At 42.7% G+C, this 25,597-nt stretch overlaps 1 protein-coding gene and 1 long non-coding RNA gene across 4 annotated transcripts in view; one reads left to right on the top strand and one right to left on the bottom strand.

Annotated features, from left to right (window-relative positions):
• Positions 1-25,597, bottom strand: part of LOC128881439 (uncharacterized) — a 152,808-nt gene that overhangs the window by 77,685 nt on the left and 49,526 nt on the right. The window contains exon 3 of one of the 2 annotated variants that reach the window (XR_008458070.1): positions 12,024-12,154. The exons of the other annotated variant lie outside the window; for it this stretch is intronic. This is a non-coding gene — a long non-coding RNA (uncharacterized LOC128881439). The remainder of the gene's footprint in view (positions 1-12,023; positions 12,155-25,597) is intronic. 2 annotated transcript variants of the gene reach the window in all.
• LOC128881436 (PH domain leucine-rich repeat-containing protein phosphatase 2) overlaps positions 1-25,597 on the top strand; it is an 83,393-nt gene that overhangs the window by 12,758 nt on the left and 45,038 nt on the right. For both annotated transcript variants that reach the window (XM_054132468.1, XM_054132467.1), the window contains exons 3-4: positions 7,547-7,700; positions 20,305-20,439. In XM_054132468.1, the coding sequence (XP_053988443.1) occupies positions 7,547-7,700; positions 20,305-20,439 (289 nt within the window). The remainder of the gene's footprint in view (positions 1-7,546; positions 7,701-20,304; positions 20,440-25,597) is intronic.

Here is a 25,597-nt window from a genome sequence, read left to right as displayed (position 1 = left end):
TAGAGATTTATGAAGGAAATACACGACATTAAAATAGCATTTTGTAAATCAAGGTAAACAGGTCGTTTTTTCGTAAAGTATTAGGAAGCCTCTTCCCCTGTTCGATTCATTTTATTTTTCATCGATTCGAAATCCGATTTAAATACTTTTAGGATTGCCAAGCATTACGTAACCAAAGCTTAAGAACGAACAAATCGAGAGCGAATATTTTCTACACGGAATTAACACGGAATTCAGGTGCAACGCGCATCCTCGCGACGGAAGCTTCCGTTTCGCGCGTTGACAGTACATTTCGAGCCCTTGACAGGCTTGACACGTCAAGCTCATTCGTCACGCCCCTAGTATGCACCGCTGGAGGATATATATGCCGGGACTTGCAAACTTGCGTCTCGATCGTGACGTACTTTCTCTTCATTTGGACGCGAAATTCGTCGGTGAGCAACCATCCCGTCGGCTGGCTGTTCTATTACTCTTTCATGCCCGACGATGACGCGCGTTGATAAAATTGTCAGTTTGCAAACGGGGAGCTTCGAGTCTGCGGAATATCGCGGAGCCTGGCCAGCATAGTTTTCTTTTAGAAAAAGTTAGTATCGCACCGCAATCCACGAGTTTCGACGATGAAAGAGTAAAAGAATTTCTTGTTCGGAAAGTTTGCCGATAGATAACTGATTTGGTCGAGTTGGACCGCGCAGTCGAATTATTTAACACAGTGACGGTGTTCCGTCGTGTCTGCATTGTACATGAAACCTATGAGTACTCGGTGTTCCGTCGTGTCTGCATTGTACATGAAACCTATGAGTACTCGGTGTTCTAAGGACGAGAATCCTGCGATTAAGAATGTTTAAGTCAACAGCGTGGCCCACTAACGATCCGAAACCATTCAACAATTTTTCTTAGATTTCTCAAGCTTAATGTAACCCTATTACATTCCAGTAACCATTCGACAATTTTTCACCCCCGAGTAGGAATATTAAAATTGAAGAAAATAGTATGAGAATGTATAATACACCAATTCAATGAAAATAAGAGCGGAAAATATTAAAATAGTACTGTAACCATTCGGCAATTTCTTACACGAGAATATCAATATTAAGATTCATCTTTCAACTTGCAGCCTCTTATCGATGCTTTCGGTGCTCTAGGCGACGATACTCCTTAAATTATTTTGTTCTTGTCGTGCTCAAGACGAATTAAATAGCACGAGCTTATTGTTAACGAGTTAACTCGTCTCGAGCTCTTTCCTATTTAAAAAGCTCATGCGATTTAACTCGTCTTGAGCACGACAAAAACAAAATAATTTGACGAGTACACACACGCAGAGCACCGACAAGGTTAAGAAACCAAACGAGTGTAATTCGTGTAGTAGAAGGTCCGACGACGTTACAGTTTCTCGGCCAGGTTGTGTTCAATACGTCATCGAATCACAATAAATTCGCCATGAAATCCCCCAACGACAAAAGTCGAGAAAGGGATGAAAGCCGTTCGGAGTAAACAGCGGCGCTGAATCGCGCGGAAACGAGGCATTTATCAAGCATTAAGAAAAGTGTTTCGAACGAAGGGGTGAAAGAGCTTCTACGACTTTCGACTCGATTCGCCGGGTCGTTCGGTTCTTTGGAAATTTTTCGTAGCTCTCGTTGGCCCCGACCGAACAACCACGGGTGAAATTAATTGAAAAATAACGAGTCTTTCGATCAATCGAACCGATTAGTGTAGCAGTTTTCGACGAGGACGCGAGTTTCGGCGAAACGGACTGAGATGGATCACGGTTCGCGTTTATAATCGCGTGTCTGTATCGATTCTATGTTTGGCCGCAACGTCAACGGACGGAAATTTAATAAAATTTACGTAGACAGCTTCGCTTAGTTTCTTCTGCGAAATAAAAAAATTCACAGTGAATCTATGATACTGTGTCTCGTCTAGAATTTATTCTGTACGAAACAGAGTACGCGGTATTTGGGTGAGAAAATTCCGGAAACTCGAGAACGCCTGACCCGCGTGCGAACTTGGTCGTCCCTTATGTAATTAAACACCTGTTCGCCGCGCGAACCGGTCATTCACGTGTTACAAACAGCCCGGCTTCCTTTGCCGCTGTTTCTCAGGTCGGATACACCTGTTTCAACGGTGTCCAGGAACGCGACAGCTGCCCCATAGCGAATTCGTTGCCACACTCGATTCCCGTGAACTTTATCGTATAATCTACGGGCACTGGTCGAAACTATAAATACGAACATTGGAACTGTAAACATTTTAAATTTGGGGACAAGGACACAAATATTAAATACAGTATGTTTATTAAAAAAATAGTTGACACTTGTTGCACCTTCGTCTTTCTACTCTTTCATTATGATATGATTCTTAAATTAACAGCTACTTGAGAGTAGAATGGGACGGACCATTGAATAGAGAATACTTTTAATACTTTTCGAAGCGTCGTTCGATTCGCGACGTTATTCTATCGATCGGTGACCCTTTTTTTTTATACAATTCCTATAAAACGGTCGGAGTGCCACTAAACCATCGAACTTTTATCGCTCAGCTTGTCATGTTCTCGACGAAAAGTGTGCTTAAGATCATCGATCGAGCTGAAAAATGACTCTCGTCGAGGAACGGCGAATAGCGTCTACAGACTAGATCAGGTGTGATTGTGCGTCTTAATTTTTTAATATCTGTGTCCGATTATCATATCAGGAAGCCAGTAGACGGTTCGTCTGGTATTCCAGAACCGTTCGTTACGAGGAACGAATCGCCACGGCGAGCCCAGATATGTCCACGTGCTGGACGTTTATAATGAGTTTTGTTAATTACGTGCGAACCTCTGGAGGGATGCAGGTAGCCTAGTTTCTCTTGTGTGGTAACGTCGGATCGATAATGTCGTTTCTATCGAACGAAAATAAGGCTTTTACGACGTTAACGAGGATTTTAAAGCTAAAACCATTCGGATTGTTGGGCTCTTTCTTTTCGCGCCAATTTCACCCCCGATCTCGCTCTCCCCGACTTTTCTTTTTAACCCGCCCCGCGCCGTTTCTCTTTCTTTCCGCTCGTTTCCTTTCGAATCCTTTGTGCCGTAACGACGGAGTCCAAATAGCCGCGACCACTCCGCTCGGAAATGCGCAACGACGAACCACGCTCGTCGGAAAGCTTAACCCTTTCGTGCATACGGTCCCAGAGACCTGCTAGATTATATATTACTTCGAGGGTGATTTTAATTTCGCAGCGAGTTGAAACCTGACGTTTACGAAATCCTGCTTTCGGGGGGATCAGCAAACTAGCTCAGGCCTGAAACTTTGGTCAAAGTTGTTTGGTACGAGTCACAGCGACATTAAAGTAGAATAGTTGGCGAGGCAGGGCGATTTCTTTGCGTGTTTTGCTTTAACGACACTGTTCGCTAACACTTTGCACTCGAGAGGTGACTCTCAGTCACCATTAGGTTTCACGCAGCAAATCTACGATGCCTAATGTTTCTTTAGGTTTCATTTCTTTGGAGCACGAAGTGTCGATAAAATGATTATCGGCGAGGTAAAGGTGAGCTTATTCTCAAATCTAGATAGCTTAGAATTCATGGCAATAGAATGCCAGAAAAAAAGACCTCGAGTGCAAAGGGCTAGTATCTTACGAACGAATAAAAAATAAAACACATTCGTAATTGAGCCTTGCGTCCAGTGTCAAATCTCGAGGGATCGCGAGATTAACTGTGAACCATTAAAAAACGGCAAGACGTTCCGAAATTACGTATTATTTTCCATGCCCTCTGAATGGCATAAAATGATATGAGATATTCTCGTAATGAAGGAACTGCAAATAACACGAGCTCGGGTCGCATAATACGACGGCGATCCTCTCAAAGGAGTCGGATTTATCTAATGAAAAGTGTAATCGCGCAGAAAGGATGAAAGGAACTGCGGACAGTCGTTGATACCGGTCTACATCTTTTAGTAAATATAGACGTTAAATTAAATTTTAATTAAAGATTGTCATTCTAGGAACAGAGCCCTACTGCTCGCGAGAACGTTTTTTTCTTGCTTAAAAATGAACAGAGTCAGGCATCCTGTTGTCACCGAAGTCGTCGTCACCGAGGTACGTCTTTTCGTTAGGAAAACTTTTCCTCTGAGAAAATTATAATTACTTCGTGAAAGGAAACGGAACAATCGTAATTCAGCGCGAGTAATATATTTTTAATGAAATGTACGTCAGAAAAATGCCTCCTATTCCTAGGGAATACGTTCTAAATAACTCAGATATTAACCAGTCTAACACAGACTAACATCGGATCGCAGAGATATATTAGATCGCGGCAAAAATTCGTGCCGCTTGTTCTTCTGCTACTCAAATTAATATGCGAAGCATACTCTTAAATAACCAGTGGTAACGAAATTTTACGGGTGACGAGTATTCTCATCGCGACACAAAATACTCCCTTTTCTCCGTAACGAGTATACTCTCGATACTCTCGCTCACCGGTTAAAAGTTTTGAAATAATCAAATAGCGACGAAATTCAGCAATTAGAATAAGATCACGAATCCGCGATAACGGCTACCAATCCATCCCGATTGTAGTTGGAATGGTGGCCAGACGAGTTGATCGAATACGCAAATGGCCACCGAAATAACGATGGTTTTAATGAAGCTTCGTTAAGGACCTTTCCACCGCGCGTCGCTGCAAAGGTGAATTCGGTCGGTACCATTTATTTCCGTCTAGAGTCACCCCGAGGAACGGACGACGAACATACGCGACGATACGTTTCCACGTTGACGGATAGATCGTTCGAGGAAATCGAATCGACTGATCAGAAAATGGATGATAGAACGGAGAACCTTTTTTCCAGAGAAGCATCTTCTCTCGAGCTTGGTACGCTCGCAATATCTCGTTTCTTTGAAGATGAGACGTTGGCGGACGGAGGAATCTCGTGCTTCTCGGAAAGAATTTCGTCTTTAGGTTAGCGCATAGTAATCGAGCAGAAAAAAGCTTACGCTCTAGACAATGGTAACTGGACTACGGATGTTTATACATTTATGGCGAGTGGAGACGTAAGAATGTAAATATCGATAATGGACTACTTGTTGCGCTATTCAGACGATGAGACGTAGGTGCTTCTCTTTAAAGTTCGATTCGTGAATCTGTACGAATATGAATTTGTATAAACATGCACCGTCGAAAATTTTCTGTCGAATTCAACACGAATGACGCGTCCCAAACGATCAACCAATATTTTTGTGCTAATTTAACGTATCATCCTCGTGTCGAATAGATTAACACGAAGAGCTGGTGACTTCAATTTTTGTGTGTAAGTTTCAGAAACTCGTGAGATTAGATAACACGTTCGACTTTAGTAAAGCTTACACTCCATTTTGTAAAATAGTCAAATTTTCAACGACGAACAACGGTAGTACGTAAATAATAATATTCTAATAATAATATCCTGAAAAGGAACACGTCGATCACATTCGACTGCATTTCGGAGCACTCTGTGCGTTATCACGATCGCATCGACAATTCGTCGAGCGAAATTAACGCGGCGGATGTTGAACAGAACTTGGAGCGAAATCCTCATTAGATTGGACACCGCATTGAGCGCGACGAGGACGAGCAGGTTGTCTTCGTCGAGGATGCGATTTTATGGCAATTCGGGTACACGGCTACGCGAGCTTTGTCGGCGGTGATAGCGGTTCCAAAGGAAGTTACGCTGCGAATTGCTGAACTTACGAGAAAGGGAATAATCCACGGTTGCGTCTCGGGAGTATCGCAGCAACTGCGACGGTCTCTATAGGCGGCCTTTATGTGCACGCGTCTATCCGTTGTTAGCAGAGATAGATGAACCACCCTTAGCGGCTGTTGTTTCATTCATGGACGTCAAAATTCGCCTAATAAGCTGTCGAACATCTTACGTTGCGTTTCGAGCGTGCAATTTCGATCGAGAAATCGTCGAAATTCGTGGGCTAGGCTGCGGAAACGTGTTTTAAAATTCCACCGGGTTCGTTCGATATAAATAATTTTGTAAAATGAAAAAGGATACTGCTGGCAGCGAAAGGATTTTGGAAAGAAAATTGATGAACGGATTTTCAGCAAAACGGACCGTTATAGCCAAAGATACTATTTAAACGTAATATGTTGTTAGGTTGACACTCCCATGCGAATGACTCGCAGAATAAAAATGAAACAGTTAGCTTTACTCGTTTCTGAAATTACAGGGCAATCCCTTTTCCCGACAAGTATTTTCACGCGAAGCGTTACAATGCACGCTAATGCGAAAAAATCGCGTGCGAAAAAACGACGCGTTTCGTAAACCCGTTCCGGGCAGAAACGAGATATTTTAATTACGGCGAGCGAAACGGTACAAAAAATCGCGCGCGAGGTCGATTATTTTTAATAATTCGCGAAATAAACTTTTAACCGTCGCCGCGCGATTCGTTTCCGTGTCAATGAATAGGAATCCGTGTCGTCCGCAAATGGAACGCTGTACCACCACGATGCAACATTGGATTAGCTTTCATTTTTATAAATCCATGCAACGGCCAGCAATCGCGATCCAATATCTCTGGGCCACTCCGATATTTTATTTCTACTTTAAATATTTTACAGATGTTCGAATGTTAATTCGTAAATATTTTATGGACATTCAAGTATCGTTATTCGCGTATCGATATTCGAATAAAAAAGTACTCGTGCATTCAGCTACAATATTTACTCGAAATAGTAAAATATCGTTAAAAACGACAGACGTCCCGAAACTTTCGAGCGACACTGTACGACAGTGACTCTGAGATCGAAATGAATGCATGGAAATCGTCACGGTTCGAGGATCGAAGGGTGAAAGGTGGGTAAAAAACGATTTCGCGACGCCAGGAAGATCAAAGTTCCCCGTATTCCGGTTGATTGCGCTTAAAAAGGGTGTTCGACCGAACTGCGACGTTTTTTTCCAAGAAACTTTTCGATTCACGCGACGCTCAGAGCTCTGCTTGACGAACCGAGGGAACAGTTTCTTATAAGGGGGAGATGTCTTACGGCGTAGCTGGATCTTAAAGTTTCGAACTCGCTGGAAGCTCGAAGACACAGCCAAGAGCGAGAGCAATTTTTTGGCCGGACATATTAAAATCCTAGGGCAAGAACGATAAAGTAGTTATTTGGAATTTGAACCTAGATTTTTATCGAGAACCAGGAAGGGAAAATTTAATTAGAGATACGTACAAGGTGGACCAAGCAAGCGTGACAAATACTTTTCGATGTAGAACGACGTATTCCCATCTAACAAAATAATGCGACTAAAAAATGAAAATGTGGTCCTACAAAAATCCTACAAAGTACTCTTTGAGCCACTCATCTTTTCCCTAAACCCATCGATAACGGAGTTATGGCTCGTCACACTTGCTTGGTCCACCCTGCAGAGTATCGAAAACAAGTACGAAAAGTTGATGTACACAATTATATTAATGTCCTCGAATGAATCGAGTAAACAAAAAGAATTCTCAAGAGAGAAAACGACTCGGTGATATTTCACCGCGCTATTTAATAAGATCCATTAAGAGATTACGTTTGTTTGTTTGTTTTCAGTATGGCGGCGAAGCTGGGAGGAGACTGGGCAGCCACGAAAAACCGTTGGAGATACAGGACCAATTTCTCCAAAAGCTCGGCTACCAGGACGCGTCGAGGCGGTCTCGACTGGGGGTCGATCCTGAATTACGACACCTCGTTGCTTTCCACGTGGGTGAGTACAGTTTATTCGTTTCCGGAAACGTTTATTTTAGCGTTGCGTGCCGAGGAGTTGGCGTGTTTTCCGACTCATTTCTCTCGATTGGCGCTTGAATAATAAAAAGGTCCGTGGCATCGAAACAGCCGTCAAGTTGGTAAAACGTACGGCGGTAGAAATACAGGTGTCCTCCAAACACACACACAGTTCTCGAGGGTTCTAGTCGCTGAAAATAAAAGTACAAGCATCGAAACATCCCCAAGTAGAACGCGAACTGATCAGAATAGAATTTTTTTTTTTAAAGCTTCTGCGTACGCGTTCCCTGTCGCAAGAACGCCGATTAAGTCCGAATGCTAGCGATTCGCAGCGCCGGAAGGAAAAACAAGGAAATACGTTTGCATGGCGGAGGAAACACGGAGCTCCCGGAGAATTTTAATCTGCTGAAATGACATCGATAAAAAACCCTGGACTCGCGTTGTTTACGTTTCGCGGACCCGAGGGAGTTGCGCGAGTTGCGTCGGCTGGAGAAATTACAAGCGAGAATGCCCCTTGGAAAAACTGTGACGAGGAACACTAACGGAAACTCGAGGAATCTCTGTTCACGTTGGGAGAGAGAACGCGAGGAAAAGCCTCGTCTGGTTCGCGCCGGTTCTCATTTGCACCCTTTAAATTTTCAAAGTCACGCCAACGACGGGGGAATCCCAGGACTCGTAACGAAATTTCGCGAGGAACAACGTGCTCGAGGAACAACGTTCTCGAGGACGGGTAGGCTCGTCCTTCCATCGAGGACGACGTTTACAAACCCTGGCAAATATACAATTAAAAAATGAATGCGAATGGAAGTCATTCAAGAAGTTTCGAACAGAAAACATATTGATACGTATCGATAGTGCAAATTCCGATTTTCAGAGATAGAGAAAATCAATTGAAACTCGAACGAAAGTATGTCTTATTTTCGAAACGATTAATTTTTGACCTATTCTATAATAGAACTCATGTCGAAACCATTGTTGCCTGTTAATCGTACGATCAACTAACCGCACAGTTTAACGCGACCGGATTCCTCCTCGTGAATGGTCACCGGAAATCGGATGTCCATTGTTCCCTATAATTTTCCGCTATCGTCGCGATGATACCGACAACACACGTTTTCGCCGTGACTCGAACGCGCATCCACGTTTTTCTCCTTTTCCACTGTTTCATACGCAAATCTGGGTATACCGTTGGTTGCGATACTGTGACACCAATTATGCGATAATGGAGAGAAACGAGTTGTCCTCGTAAATGAAATTCAGACACTTTCGAATTCGTCGAATCGATATTTAAGACGTATCGCCTTATAGAATATGACAAGACGAAACTATTTTATACCTACAATTCATCGGACGTTTAGTTTCAAATAGAAGAATTAAAAACTAAAAAGTTGTTTTCTTTTTAATCATAATTTAACCGATTACAAACTTTTCTTTTTGTCCCGTACGTTGTAATTTATAATTACTTTTTGTTTGACGCTATTGAAATACGCGCAAAGAATATTCGTAAAACCCTACTGAGCGGTCAAGTAGATTAATCCTATGAACTTCTCGTCCTGGAATTCACCATGGCGCTTGAATGATATACTTATCGGTATTTTCCGACGTCCTCGTAATTAGCACGATTAACGCGCGAAATTATGCATCTCGCTTGTAAATGATCGATCGACGGACCTACACTAATTGATTTCGTAATTAACGTTCGCAATAAAGACGGTCCGCGTATAATTCGATTAATTTCGATTAAATCCGCGACTTTTTATGCTGGATGAAAGGTGAATTTTCAAATGATTTAATTTTTCGTAAATTGAACGCATCGTTTAAGCATTCATCGCGTTCGTTAAAACGTGATTTCGTTATTTTCCTGGGCGGCAGAAATATGAACCACTCCCGAAGAAACATTGCTCGCAGGAGTAATAACAACATTATTGTTTTTCAAGCAAACGATCAACGAACGAATTACAAACCCTCCATATTATTCCGTCGTGTAACTGCATATCTGGTTTCGACTAGACCCGTGAGGAAGTCCATGGTAGTTGGGAACAATCTCCGGTCCAGACTATGACCTTAACAAAGTCTCGGTTACTCTTCGTCCCAGTCCTTGTCCAACCCTCCGGCACTTCGGAATGGTTAATCGCTGTTTGCCCATCAAATAACGCTACTAATTGCCTGCTACCTTATATACACGCTTATTCGAGCGTTTCCAACCCTTCCGTCCGAGAGATACACGTTGTTAGAGCCGAGGATATAGACGCCGCTTCGAGACTGTAATTAAATGCCGTTTCGCAACTATGTTCCGCCTCCCTATGCTGGAATTGATAGTGCGATTCGACTCGATGTCGAATTCGCCTTTCGAAAATGGAAAGTACGTCGGATTTAACTATTTCATCGCCGTAAACTCTATTTCCTTTTTCTCTAATCTTCCTACCCTAACATTGTTCGACTACACTAACATCCTACACTAACATTTTATGGAGTAACGCAAAGTCTCGCGTTTTCTGCGAACTATTCCAGATTCCAGCTTCGAACTCTCCGTCTCTCCGACGACTGTGTCACTGATTCCCTAAAGTCAACCTTAACTAATTCTCAATCCTCGAAACACGAGTGCGCTAAATTCCAGCCTTGAACTCTCTATCACGTTTTCAAACAATGGCTTCCGCGTACAAGCACGTGCCTAGTCCTCGTTAAACGTCCCGATCTCGTGTTTGGGTTCCGTTCAACACGAATCTCTCTACTCCGCTTTTCAATGGAAGGAACACACTCGCGCGTATTCTTACGATTCGTTCGTTCCTCGGCTACTCTTTCGCGATCGATAATTTTAGGGTTATGAATATTCGATTAATCTCGACCGCGCTGCTCCGAGACATCGTCATTCATACTCGGGACTACGATCCGGATTGCACAGATGCCACTCGTGCTTGTACTTGGAACACGGGAGAATGGTACTTGGGCTAAAGGGAATGCGTGAGAGGAATACGACGACACCATCTATTTTCTCTTATGATTGCAATGTCACCAAGCCTTGATTCGATATCAAAAAATGTGTTACTCGTATTCAATTTTTATCATTTCAAACTCTACTTCTCCTTCAATTTTTCCATTCAACTAGGACAACACCCTCTACTTCCTTTTCGATTTCAATTCCTTTTTCTCCACCCGACCAAGACAACACCCTCTACCTTTCCTCCAAATTTTAATTCTATTTTTTTCCTATTTTAAAATTCCATGCAAGATTTCAATAATCGAACGATATAGCCTCGTATCACTAGCGCGTTGTTATCAATAATCCGCCATGACCTAACCCAGACCACACGTGAAAGGCCCACGTCGACACCCTTCCCTTCAATTTCAATTCCACCAACCGAATCGTAAGACGTCACCCGGTTAATTAAAATCTTAATCTCCGAAAATTCTTCGCGTAATTCTTCTTCATCGCGCAGTTCCACGGAGTCGCCGCGTTCCATCGACGATGAAATCGTCACGGAGTTTCCCAGCGGTAAGTCAGCCCTTTGTAACGAGTGGAGAGGTTACCCAGAAGCGAAATTCCGAACTGTTGGCCGGTCTGTAATCGACATTTAGCGTTTCAGCTTAGGCAGCCGGCCGGGGTTCGTTTTCCCAGGGAAGGCGAGCGCCTCGTATCCGGGAGTTCCGCCGTGGAAACTCTCAGTCGTTAGCGGTTATTATGGTTAAACATGGTCAGGTCCCGTGGCTCCGCGGACCTGGTCGGATGAATTTACTGTTCCAAAGGTCGTCGAACGTGTCGCGCGTGCAACGCCAACCTTCGACGCCGGTATAATCTGTTTGGAGTACTCTCGGTGAAATTCTACCGTAACGTATATCTATGCAAATTGTACGATAGCATTCGGGTGTACGCGTCGCGCCTTGGCTCGCAGGAAATGGATCATGTTCCGCTTACTTGCCACGTGCAATTTTAAAGGAGTTTCGGGGCTTACGTATGGTAATTACTGAAGCTCGCAAAGAAATATTGCGCTGTTTGAAATATTGTCTGGAATTTTGCATTTATTTTATTAGTGTTAGTGGCGATTGACCGAATTCGCCGACGACGAAACAGACTTAACATAATAAACGTTGAAACGTTCGCGCGAATTGGAATAATAAAGACAAATTGCTACTCGTAGCGAGATAAACGCAACGCTGGGTATTTAATCCACCGGGATTTCGGAATCGACACAAGTTCTTGTTACTCTATCTTATTTTATTTCGGAGGGGGATGAATTCTCCCGTTCCAGTTGCTTTCTTTTTTAATTAAGGCGCGATTATACCGGGATTGTGGATTCCGGAGAAATACCTTGGACTGTTTGTGCAGCAAGAAAGGTGTGCGAGACTCCTCTGTCGGCTCCGAATGAAAGAGATATGTGCGAGAGATCCTACGTCTTCTACGTCTTTTGTATGTAATCTTCAGGTCAATAGTGTTTCGTTCTGTGAACAGAAATTATAAATTGAGAATATTTTATTATAACGTTGAAAGATCGTTAATATTTTATTGACAGTGCTTTTAACTGAACAACTAATAAAATTAATTCTGAAAGCTGAGTTTGATTGTGCAGTTTCCAATAGTCTGTAAGCAATATTCAATCACAGTAGAAATTTTGAAGAGTTCTAGTCTGACAATCGACGTGTTAAATTTTATGTTTGGGGGTCCATAAACGCTCTGGTGCTTTTTCGAATAATTAGTCGTGTTTATTAGAACGTCTCTCTCGAGGGAACACTGTCGTCACAATAACGAAGACAAGTAACGAAATAGTAGAAATAATTTAAGAAATTTTCTGGAATGAAATTCCACAAATGAGTACCTACTAATACTTTTGCAGCGAACAGAGTACTAACGTATCGTAATTGTAAACCGAATTTCAACGATACTTTCTGTTCGTATTTTTAATAAACGTCAAAATTAGGTCTTCCAGGCAGCATGTAAATATTGCGAATATTATAAATGCGATGCATGGAAAATTTACGTTCCCGACGAATATTGCTTGCACGACCTAATTTCAACGTTCATTAAAAATGTAATTACACTTCATAGAGTCAGCCGTGTACGTATCGTCGATAAATGCTCGTCCAAATGAATATATCGCGGAGCCGCGTAAATAATTTGTATGGCCTCGCAGAATTTGCCTTGTTAATTCGGCGAAGCAAGTACACCGGTTCGAGCGATACATTCGATTGAATAGCCGCCGAAAGCGTTCCTTGGCGCGTTTCATAGCAAACTGACGATCGCTTCAAAGAGTTAGCTTCTCTACTTGAGACTGTCCACGTTGAATTCGGAGCTTTGGAGTCAAGTTTCCCCGGACTGCCTCGACGTTATTCCTCCGCTGTGCAATTGCAAATGCCGACAAGAAGATAGTTGCACTTTCGGCGCAGCTTCGACGTTTCTGTGTGACTTGAGCATCGATCGACAGACGGAGAAACCTGGTTTGATGTTGTTATTGGCAACCGAGTCTCGTACAAGCTTGTACGTCCCAAACAATCACGAGAGGGGAGAAATTTGTAGCAGGTATGCTTGTTTTTAAAGAATTTTTCGAATACTATTTTCGTCATTTGTTCGTATTTTAATTATTTATGGAGCGAGGATTGGCTACGATACCTAATTAACCCTTTGACTGCGGGACGATTTTTACTGGAAATTCTGAGAGACGTAAAGGTGCGAATTTTAAAAAAATGTCAGTCTATAGGGAATGATAAGATGAAACTTTTTTTATATTTATAGATTATTCATAGAACGTTTAGTTTCAGAGATAAAAATTGAAAACTTCGAAGATCATTTCGTTAAAATTCAATTTTATGCAACGAACTTCTAACTTTTCAATTTTTATTTCCGAAACTAACCATCCTATGAATAAACTGTAAATATAAAACAGCTTCGTCTCATCATCCCCTGTAAGCTGATATTTTTTTAAAAAATTGATTTAACGTAATAACGTAACGTAACGATTTTTTAAAATTGATTTAATACCATCTATCGTGGTATTTATTTTAGTGACTTCATCGAAATTGAAGAATTTCGTTCAAATTTATTTTTTTTTAGTTCTTCGGTGAAAAGCACCGTCATCCAAATATGGCGATCAACGTGTTAATATATTTTATGAGAGGGACTGAGGGGTACGTTGCAACCCTAGCGCTTTATACTTTAAGAGTGATTCCGGCTAGAAACGTAATAGAATACGCGCTGCGAAAATTCTCCGTCGAATAAATACAAAATAAAAACGGAGGATCCGCTCTAACTTCCTCTCGTATTCTCCGCCTTGGCGAAGTCCCGTCCTCTCCAAACACGGGTGAACTTATTGTCGAAAAAATTCGAGGAATTTGAAAAGTTTCGCGCTGTTCCGCGACAGTTATGAACTCGGTTTACCAGTTGCTCGCGACGAAATACGGCTCGACGGACTTTCCTCGAGGGGGAGTAGGGGCTTTTCGTAGCGGAGAGGAAAAAGGAGGAGTTTTTGTCAGTCGCGAGCTGGTATCACGTAACCAAGCTTGACATATAACGCTTTAACTTAATTAGCCAGGCAAATTGTATAAGGTAACTTCGTATAATGTACTTGGAGTTTACGCGGGCGTCGTGCGACGGCACAGAAGCCCTGAAATTGCTCATTAATAGCGGCAATAACGTTATAATTACCGTGGCACGCGTGAACTGGGCCATAGTCTCCTATCTTCGAGACGGAGGAGGCGCACGCGCGAACCTGTCATTTAATCTCGAAGGAATCCGACGCCCACCACCTGCAGCCAGGTAAAATTGATACTCGCTTCGTCGAAAATGGCGGTTTCGAGGGCAATACTACTCCGGGGGTGAAAAATGTATTTATCGCGCGGAGTACTCCGCTTTAATCCCCTCGCGTGGAGCCACTTCGACCACTCCGAACCCGAACCTTTTTTACGGATAAAAAGAATATTCCTCTGGTGTTATTTAGGGCGAGCGAGATCGAATCGAGAAATAATATTTACGTGAGTATTTAAATTACGACGGGGATGTTCATTGGGAATACTCCTGGCAGAGTTCGTTTAAATCGGCTAAGCATTGTCTGGATAACATCAGTCGGTCGCGAAAGACATAATAAACTTAATACGGGACCCAATTCAATATTTTTTTTCCCGCGATACCGTTTGATATTTTGATTAAATTATTCGCGCAAAAAGAAGAACGAAGCTACGAAGCGTTGATCTCATTTTGGCCACTGGCTATATAAAGTATATTCTAGATGATGAATCGACGTTTGCTGTTAATACGACAACTTTTACACGAATAATTACATAAATATCGAACAATGGAACTAGTGGAAGATATATCGCGTCGCGAAATAATGAACCGAACCGTTAATTAATTCGAAGGCACACCGAGATTGTATCAGCGCGGAGATTAAAACGATAATTTATCCAAAGTTGCTTCGCACTTGGAGCGTCCCATTCAAATTCAAAGTTAACCCCCCCCTTGAATACGGAATTTACAGCGGGGCGTTATTCTTCGAAACTTAAAATCGATCTCGCCACAAATAACGCGACGCGAGAGACGGCTTTGGGATAATATTTCAGAAACTTCAAACAGCCCCTGTTAAAAACTTCTGCCGCCTAACTTACGCTCTTAATCCTTGGCCTCGGAAATATCCGGTCCAATACGGTCGCCCGTATCGGGGAAAGAATATTGAATTAATATCGGAAGGGAGCGATTCTTCTCCCCGAGAAGTCGCTCGATTCAGCGCGGACCCGTGACGCGATTAAATATTTAAATTGTTGGGAACGATGCTGCGATGTAGGGAAATCGGTGACGCTGGTTGATGGCTATTGTCTCTGTTGACCCATTAATTAACGCTGCTTCGTTTTCAGAACATTCGAAGGTATTTCTTTGCCGATGTTACGTTCTATTCGAATATTTTAACGTTTTCAAGGAAGTCGAGACTCGAAGACGGTGATTTAATTTCAAGCGTTAAAAACATTAAAAGTACGCGGAGGAACGTCGTAGCGTCAGGCTCCGAAATCTACTGTCTGAGTAGGTTTGGGGTAGTTTTTGATGGGGCGGGAATATTGAATACCGTTAATCTAGAAAACTGATGTTCTTCCACGGAAAAGAAACAATTGGAAGTAATGTATTCATCGAGATTGGTGCAAAAAAAAAAAACACTTTTTGGACCATTACAGTTTTCGAGGATCAAGACGTCCGTTGTAATCGCCAGACCAAGGGCTACCTACGATAAAAAATCAACCCGATCCAAGGGTGTCCCATTTTTTTAAACTCGACCAAAAAATTAAAGAGTGCCTCCTGCCTCTATTAATTTCTTACTCGAAACCCCTGTAAAATGAAAGCCCAAAGGACCGCAAGCACAAAAATTACCTCGGCATCTTTCTGTCCCTTTTTAAGCCACACAGGGGAGAGGTCGCCATCTGGCCCCAGTTATTTGGGCGCAGCCATCCAATAAGAAGCGAAACGTTGGTTTTCTCGCTGGAAAAAAAGCCTTAAAGGTGTCCATTACCGGTGCTTTTACCTTAATTGCAGCTCGCGTGCGAGTAACAGCGTTACTGCGCGGCGCGCGACTCGCGTAGCTAACTGGTAATATAAATATTTAGCCAACGGGAAGCAGAAACCGGCGGGCGCTTCGGGAGCCTGTCTAATACAGGGAAATTTCTGGCCCGAGGGCCGAAAGTTGCCGCCGGGAAGTTTAGTATAATGACAAATGGAACTCGACGCGGAAGTTAGAACAGAAACTAACGCGGCCTGACGCAAACGATACTTCGTCCATTCCTAAAATTAACGTTCAACGACTCGCCAACTCCTGCGCCCGAGCGAAACGTCGCAAGGACCGTTTGCTCGGGGTTCAAGTAACGACCGATAAACATTCGCTGATACTTTATCGGTTCAAGTACCAAACTTGTCGAATATCTTATCGGGCTAATCGACTCTTTGCACGAACTTCCTGAAAATAGACGATTTTTATCGGTTCGTTCTCGAATCAAAATTGTTCAACCGAAATGTAACGGAGCACTGGTTGCTTTGGAGGGACGGATCGATAATTTTTTTAACAATTTACTGCGAAATATTATTTAGAACTACGTAGACGCGGAATAATACGGAATAATGCAACCTGATGCAACATAGTATAGCACGGAGACAGCATTCCAGAATAATATAGACCGATACAAAAAGATACGGAATGATGCAGTATAGAACTGCATAAATACACAATAATGCATTATAGTTGGAGGCACTGAAGGAGAGATATAAAGCAATGTAAAGACAAATGCGATACTAGAAAATGATAGAGACTGAGTACAGTTAGTGCCCTAGAAAATCGACCACTGTTCGCGTAGATTGATTCTTTTCGCAACAAATTCATCCGTTTCGGAATCGAAACCCGGCTCGAGCGAGTTGGGAGGCTGAAAGATGACGAAGTGCCCAACTAACGCAATTAACCTGGTCGAAGGTGACGGCGCGGCTGGGCTGGTAAGCCATTAAAAGCATACTCACGGTGTAACAAGATCCAAGCACGTCCTGTAATTACCTGGGACCATGAAAGGTCCTCGATTGGCGATTCGGTGAAAGCGGCAGGAATCAAGTTACCTGGCCCCGTTCGCGATTTGGTTTTACCTGCGGCGCTGCTTGCAAACCGATAATATCGAAATTTCAATGACAGGAAAATTAGGCTGGCAATGAACAGCCTGGAATTTATTTAAATACGGAAGAAATTCAGAAGAAGCCAGTACTAAAATTAGAAAAAAAGAAGAAATTCTTTACACCACGTTATTACTGTTGTCCTGAATGCAAAATTTCGCAGATGTATTGCCATTTCATCGTATTTAATATCGCACAAAAATCTTGGTCGTAACATTCTTAATTGGAATATTTATTATCTTCGTAAATGTCGTGTATTATTCAATAACCTCTCGTTTAACACTCTGGATATGCGTGTTCATATTACTTAAACACAGAAAATATCCACGAGAAGTCACGACTAAATCACTACTAAATACTTTGCACTTGGCAAAAATTCTCAGCAGTCTGCTATTGGAATGGAGTACGAAGCACGGGTATACGCACGAGGGTAGAAAATAGAGAAGCGAAAGGTCGCGTGCGGGTATATCGAAGACGTTGTAACTCTTCGTACGTTTTATCGTCGCCATAAGCACGCCACGTGGCGAGTTCTCATGACATGGCGCGCGTGCGACTACTTTGTATGCAGATAACGTCCGATTATAACATATACCTGCGGCTCGCGATAATTAACCTTCGTTAATCTACGAGCAAACACGAAGCCGCATCAGCAGCCGCGTGAACGTCAATATTTATTCGATAGATTCTCGTTTAATATGCGAACGGATACATTCGACGCTAGCTCGAACAAACACGTGACTCTATCGCGGGTTCGTGATCTCCTCGTATCGAAGAGTGTCTGAAGATCACGTTGGGAATTATTTAATTAACGCGTAAAGTATCGGTGCACCACTCAGGCGACAGCGAGATAAACATTTCCTTTTATTTTCTATTTTGGTATTCAACTCGGATCGAACGTTACGTGACGTATTCGCAAATGAAGTTAAGATAAAGCACACTGTAATTTTGCAAAATAATACTGTGCGTCGATGGAACGAAAGCAGCTGCAAAATTAGAAAGGAACGTGATACCGATCCCATCCTCTGACTGTTCCATTAGTAGAACCGGAAAGGCCGTATTTAGAGAAGATCCGAGGCAAAGGGCATTATTAATGAGATCTTTCGCGTTAAGACCCTTTGAGAGCATTAAAAGGTATCTGGAAAGGATGAAGGTAATTCTAAGACTCCATCTAAAAGGAATAGTAAAATGAACAGGCTCTGCTATTAAAAATACTCGAGAAGAAACTGAAATTGAAGCAAGAGAATGTTAAATGTTGACGTATCAAAAATGAAACGACGAGAGAAATTTACAGCAAGTTTTAATCGACTCTGCTGAGTAGAGTCTACTCGCGTAGAAACAACAAGCCTGGATATCCCGTCGCAAAAATAAAGAAGACGATCGAAAATAGTTTCCGAACGTTTATGCATCCGCACATGAAATAGACGTTACCGTTTCCAGAGAGCACAGTCTATACAGTCTCTAGGGGATGATTTGCATGCTTTGCACTATGAAATGTTATTTAACGATGAATTTCGGTAACATCCGCGGTGAATTCTAACGCCGAACCGCATTAATAACGATCCACGCTCGCGTCACGTGCAAATGTCAATTTCGCTTGCACTAGTTGCGCGACTGTTTTCCTTTCCTTAACAAAAGTGTATCAAAGGAGATTCGAATGAACGGTTACCGGATCCTATTTATACTTTTCAAAGGAATTTCCATCGCCGGTTCGAGTGGCCAGAATTTCATATAATCGATTCCTTAATTTTCTCCATCTAACCCGGCGCTTTCCGAAGTTGCTAAATTCCACGCGCATAACATTTCGCACCTAGAGGGCGCACAGTCGGGAATTACAATTTCATGAATTCGAAATCTGTTCGGCCAACTTCTTCCAGGGTACTTCGCCGAAGCCCAAGGGATTCTATTTTGTAACATTTGCAACAGCTTGCACGGAGAAGCGGTGAATCGATGGAAGAACGTCGTATACTTGCGTCGAGATCATTCTCTGGAACAAAGAACCGTCGACTGTAGCCGCTTCCCGTATTGTTATCGTTAGAAGATGCTCTTAGTAAAGTTACCGAGCTTGTATATGAAGTTTTGCGAAACATACAGAGCCTTCTTCGGTTTCCTTCGTTATACTTCGATTCCCGTGATCATTAACGTGTGTAAACAGACTACTTGACCTAATTACGGAGACTTTTGAACCAGCCTGTATTTTCCAGACGCATTGCTCTTGCGAACAATTCATTCGATGTTCATCGATCGCGTACATGCTTGACATTATTTTCTAACGAAACTGACGTTTTATTTACCGAACGAGCACGAATCGATTCGTTCATGGAAAACGTCCTTGTGCCGTAAGTATTCGTAAAAATGAATCGATAAATGCGCAACGATTCGCACGCGATATTTCCATTTATTTAAAATGTTACCGTGGAAGAACGATGCAGTTCGAGAGCATGCGACGATCCTTCTTGCGTCATTTTCGAATAGATTTTAAAGTCTTCAATTTTTTTTATAAAAGTACAAGAACTGACGACGACGAAAACCGTGTGGGTGTATTTTACAAACAGTAACAATTAAGTTACGTCATTTTTGGTATAATAATTAATTACACGTTAGCGAACGAAAAGAAAATATCGCCAGACGTTCGCGATGTTACATTTTATTCCAGCACCCCTTGCATCCCGTTCAAAACGTCTAGCAATATTTTTTTACAATACGCTATGCAATTAATTATTACACCAAAAATCGTCGGCTTCAAAGTGACATCACAATATTTGTTTTGTAAAAATACATGCACGTGCCACTGTTTCAACCACGATTTTCGTAATCGTCAGTGTATCTATCTTCACAAAGAAAAGTATTCTCGTTAATTATTTTCGTTTAGAAATTACGTAAGTAAAATTGTCAAGGTCTCTTAGACCGGTACCAGCGTTATTCGGTTCGATTAGAGCCGCAGTTCCTCATTTCTTTAATCTTTTTGTTGCAGGACCCGCATCGCCATTACCTGATCTGGCGGGATACAGCCGTTGCGGGTACGCGCTCGTGTTGAAGGGGTTGGTTTTTCCCCAGTGGAAGAGGCGACCCTTGGCTGTCATCGGATCCAGGCTCTTCCTTTATCCGGGTAAGCGTTCCACTCGAGATTCCACCAATCCCCCTGCCTCCCACCGGAATAAGAAACAGTCGGTAAGAAGAGAGCCTGAGGCCTGTCGTACAAGCAAAAACCGAACGGGGACGTCTGCCAACTTTATCTCTCTCGTTGGCTGGCTTTCTTACCGCTGCAATTATTGAAACATACGTCATCGGGGTGGAGGTCGAGGAACGGCATCCATGAAATCTCAGGCGTTCGAATCGCTCTGAAGAATTGATACGTCGAGGGTCGTTAATGAAACTTGTGTTAACGAAACGCACAGTTATTTTCAGGTAAAGTTTATCGTCGGCTGGGAACTTGCGACGGACTGAAATTCGGGGGAAAAATAATTCGAACAACGTGGATTGAAACATCATTTTTTTTTTTCATATCCAACTCCGTTCTCGAGGAAATTGATTCTCAATATTCGTAGAACGCATGGTGGATTCGACGCGATTTCGCTTTGTACGTAGATAGTAGACCAGAATTCATGGGATATCCGCGGTAGAAGGCGGTTCTTTGTGTAAAAATATTTCGAAAATGTGCAACGAAGCTTTTCCGCGCGGGGCCTTTGTTCTCGAAAAAAGCTGATTTCGAATATTTCCGGGACTCGTGTTGTGGCCACTTTAACCAGCAGCGAAATAAAAAGGTGAAACGTACGGTGACGTACCTCGATATCGATGAACCCAGACGCGAGTAGAAACAGAGAGTAATAGTCTGACGCGCCAGCCAAGCTGTACATTTCATTGCACGCGTGCTCCACAAACATTTCAATTCAATTTTCTTACAAACCGTTTGCGCTCTTTGTTTTACCTACTCCACTATCTTTGCTTTACCTAGATCCACGGTCGCATGCAATTAGTTTCAGAGTGGTTTAAAACTGATCGGTAGAGAATAAACCTCCCACATGAAAATTTCATAGCAAATTTCTTATCCATTTTTACACGTAAAACCACTTTCGCGCCAAAAACGTCCCTTAAACAGCCGATATATTCGAAAATGTCGTAGTACCTCTTGCTCGCCAAGAAATAACCGAAATCGATGACCAACCTCGAACGCAATCTCGGTACATAACACAGTTAATAATCAGATGATCTCCACGCGTCTCGAAGGAACGGGTCGGAAACAGATCGCGTAGAGTTTTTGGATAAGGACGTATCGACGAAGAGGAACATCTTTCCCTTCGAAAGTTCCTTATCGAGCAGTAAGATTTATCTTCAACTTTGATTTATCTTCAACTTTGATTTATCTCCCGGGCAAGAAGAAGAAGAAGTGGAAGAAGCTGGCGCTCAATTGTCTGAGCTGCAGCCACTCGTCGAGGGCAGGAACATTACCGATACAAGTAACTCCGTGACTGATAAGTGAACTTTAAATTGGATTTCTTTTCGCGAATACGGGCCACGGACGGTTCAACTTCCGCCGCGTTAGATGCGAATGCCGACGGCGGGAATAAAAGCATCCATTCCGGAAGTCCCCAACGTGGAAAATGAAATGGCGGATTCGTGTTTCACGGTCCACTCGGCTGTCAGTTCTTGCGGACCGCGTTCGTAAGAGATCAACTGTTTCGAGAGAGGGAATATTAATGTTTATACGTACAATTTCAGAATACTAGACCTATGTTGGATTCTTCCTTCGACTATCGCACTATTTATCGTATGAATGAATAGTTTCACCGCGAAAGAAATATTCAAACATGATACTCCATTTTTCCGCAAAAAATAATTCATAGGGAACCTCGATGCAGCGACACTTCCAATACAGCGATTCCTCCTGCTCCTGTCTTTCGATACAATTATAAATCATGAAGCTGTCGGGCTCGATAAATCGTGCTCTACGGCGTCGTTGACAGTTTTTTATAGAATTAGAATCCTCCGCCGTTTACGTAAATGTTCCCCTGTCTCGTGGCAGCTCTTCCAGGAGATAAAAGAACGTCAGTCTAGGGTGAAACGAAAACATCCATGGGTCGATCCCGTGTATCCGATGGCTTGGACTACACCCCTTTCTCCCTTCTCCGTAGAACACCACGATTTATCTACGTCCTGTCCTTTATCCTTCCCGTAGAACGATCCTGTCGCCATCCCGAGTGCGTGCCGCGGATCAGGAATTTCTTTCAGCGAGGAGATTTATCGTCTTGACGTGCAATTACGGCTTCAAACATACGGATCAGTCAGATTCTCCCTGGAGTAACCTTGAATAAAAAATGACGGGCGTAGGAAGCAACGTGTTGCAATTAACCTCCTCGTTCCTCAATTTGTCTCCTTGAATTTAAAGAACATACTCCTTCGCATCGTAGCACTGTGTAACTTCGATTCTTCGTTCCTTGTCAAGCGAACGGTAATGTTCGTTAGAACCGTCAGTTTTCAATCGAATCGATTTCAAATTGGATCGTTGAAGCCTCTTGGCAATGTTCACGAAATGTTGGCAACAAGCTGAAATCGGACGCTGCAGCCTTTCTAAAGCCACGAATACCACGTTCACTGCAAAACTACTCGCGAAAATTTATACGAGCCTAATACTACATTTCTGTATAATTGGAACTTATTTTTGTCGAATTTAAGCGAGTCGTTACTCTTGCAATTTCTCCAAATTCGTGAATCCTATGGAAATTTATTTTCTTCGACATCTCGTCTTCGTAATTTATTTTCTTCGACATCTCGTCTTCGTAATTTATTTAATTTCTTAGTGAAATTTTAGCGAGTTAAATTTAGACTTTCGAATCAAAGTTTAATTACCTCTAATTATTTAATCGTCGCGTTACGCTACTCGGTACAGTTCAATTCCTCGAACGAGGAATTCTTCAGAAGGTAAGGAAATTTAAATTCCGTACCTCCTGCGGCACTCATGATCAGACGTGACGATGAATACCTGATGCAATTATTCTCGACTCTCGACCGGCCGACGAGGAAAGGTCGCTGGAAGACAATCGGCGACTAAATCGCGAAGAAGCTTAAACCCGAACGAACGAACCAGCAATAGCAAGCTAGATAACCAGACGGAGATCGTTGGAAGCCAATCATGGCTGTTTGCGCCCCGGACCTATTGCGACTACTCGCAGCAGGAACACGGACGACTCGGCCGATTGTAAATTGCATCCTGGAAAAACAGCGCGTCCGTTCGTCGGATAAAACTGCGGAAAAACGAAATGTCTTGTTCCGAATTAATCGATCGCGACGGTGCAGGAAACGAGTGAATAAAACAGAAACGACGTAAACGATCGATCGCGGCGCGGTGCTGTTTTCGAGAGGTGACGCGCAAAGGTTAATTCTATTAGCCGATCGAGATGGAAATATCGAGCATCCGGGAAAGGTGGAAAAGTTCGCGTGACGCTTAGAATCGGAGGCCGGCCAATATCGGTCAAATTATTTATCTGAAAAGTAACGGAACGAATATTGTACATTCGTTACATTGTCGGTCTCAATTATTCGAAAAAAATGAAGAATTTCACACTTTCCACTCCTAACAGTCGTCGCTAATAACCGTATTTAAGGCGTTGATGGGACGTTGAATCTATACGAGAAAGAAAACTATTGTATTCGGCAATTTTTTATACGATCGTTGTCAAGGTTCGTCATGCAACGTCTCGATCAGTCTGTGAAGCAATTGTTTCTGGATTAACGATTTTTTATATCTCGCTATCAGCTGACAATCATCGAGACAATTTGTATTGGACGAAATTGGTCGATAACACGAAATCCCTGGCGAAAAGAGCCATTTATGGAAAGAATAAAAACAAAAACAATCTGAAATAGTCTCGTTCTAAAACTGCCCGAGAGGGAAATGGAACCACGAGAGGAGGAGAAAAACTGCAACTTCTATGTTTTCCATCGCATTGTGTGTCATTTATAGCCCTGAAAACATGGAACGATCCTCGACAGACGAGAAACCGATGATTTCATTCTGGTCACGTTCGGCAAAGCGACGCTCAACTCCGTTGTCATTCGATAAAAATGTTCGAATCAATGGACGTTTGTATGTATTCGGTGGCGTTCGCCTCGCACGGACCAACGTAGGCCGTAAAATGGTCGCGGCACGCTAAGGGGACGCGAAGTACCTTTGTAAATATCGCTTCGATGCGGGTGGAAAACGTGTTAAGTCTACCGGAACACTCGATCCCATTTTCCTGGGAATTACTACTTACTTACTTGGATTTCCTTTCTCGTTACAAACGGTCGCAAAAATAACCCATGGTTGTAACAATCGCAACGAATATCCCGTCGCGTAAAACATTCTACGTAAATACTGTTGGAAACGTTGGTTGCGGTTCTCTCACCGCGCCTTCGTTTATTGTAAACCATAATTCAACGGCAGCGACAACACCAGTGTAATACAACGTATAATTCCAGAACGTTGAAAATTAGGCATGTAGCATAATACCTGGACGCCAATTACGAGCGGGAAAGTACAGAATGATTCTCCCATTTCAAAGGTTGGAAATTGTAAAATTGCAAAATCAACAATTGTATAATGCTCTTTTGCATAATTCCATTCTCTCTACATAACCATGTTCCTCCCAATAAACCTTTGTCGGTCCAGAACCATTTTCCTTCGTTCCTTAACCATGGCTACAGGTATTTATTACGAATTTTTTTAAAACAATGTAGTAAACGGATCTTAACGAAACCTACAGGCTCTTTTACTGAATATTTGCTGATAAAAAAATTGCAGGCTCTACAATCTCTGCAAATTCGTAACTTCACTAGTGAGAGTGAACTCTACATGACCCCTGCATTGTATTAATACTTTTTGCAGTATCTCTTGCTTCTCATCTATAGGGGCCAGCTGGCACCCCTCTAGCTCGGGTACCTCGGGGTTGCTGAACCCGTACTGTAGCTTCAAAAAACACCGCTACAGTACCTGAGGGCAGGAATTCCGTCGAACGCTATCGCAAATTAAATGTCGGTAAAAGGATCGACACGACTCACCTCCTAATTATGTCGGCGAACCAACGCGAAAACCGCAATGCGCCCAGCGAAACGCCGAGCAAGATTCACGGATCCCTTTTCGTTCTCTGTTGCGGCCGCGAGAGTCAGGAAGTAAATAAGTTTGCCGTGAGTGATGTCTGTAAAGTCGCAGAACACCGAGATCGTTCCGGGGAGGTTATTTGCTGTTGATTCAGCACGCTCGCCGATGGTGAACACCTGTTACCAGCCAG

Source organism: Hylaeus volcanicus, chromosome 8, assembly GCF_026283585.1.
Source record: "Hylaeus volcanicus isolate JK05 chromosome 8, UHH_iyHylVolc1.0_haploid, whole genome shotgun sequence".
Taxonomy (NCBI): domain Eukaryota; kingdom Metazoa; phylum Arthropoda; class Insecta; order Hymenoptera; family Colletidae; genus Hylaeus; species Hylaeus volcanicus.
Note: the sequence above shows the minus strand (reverse complement) of the source record. Positions and strands in the feature narration are given on the sequence as shown.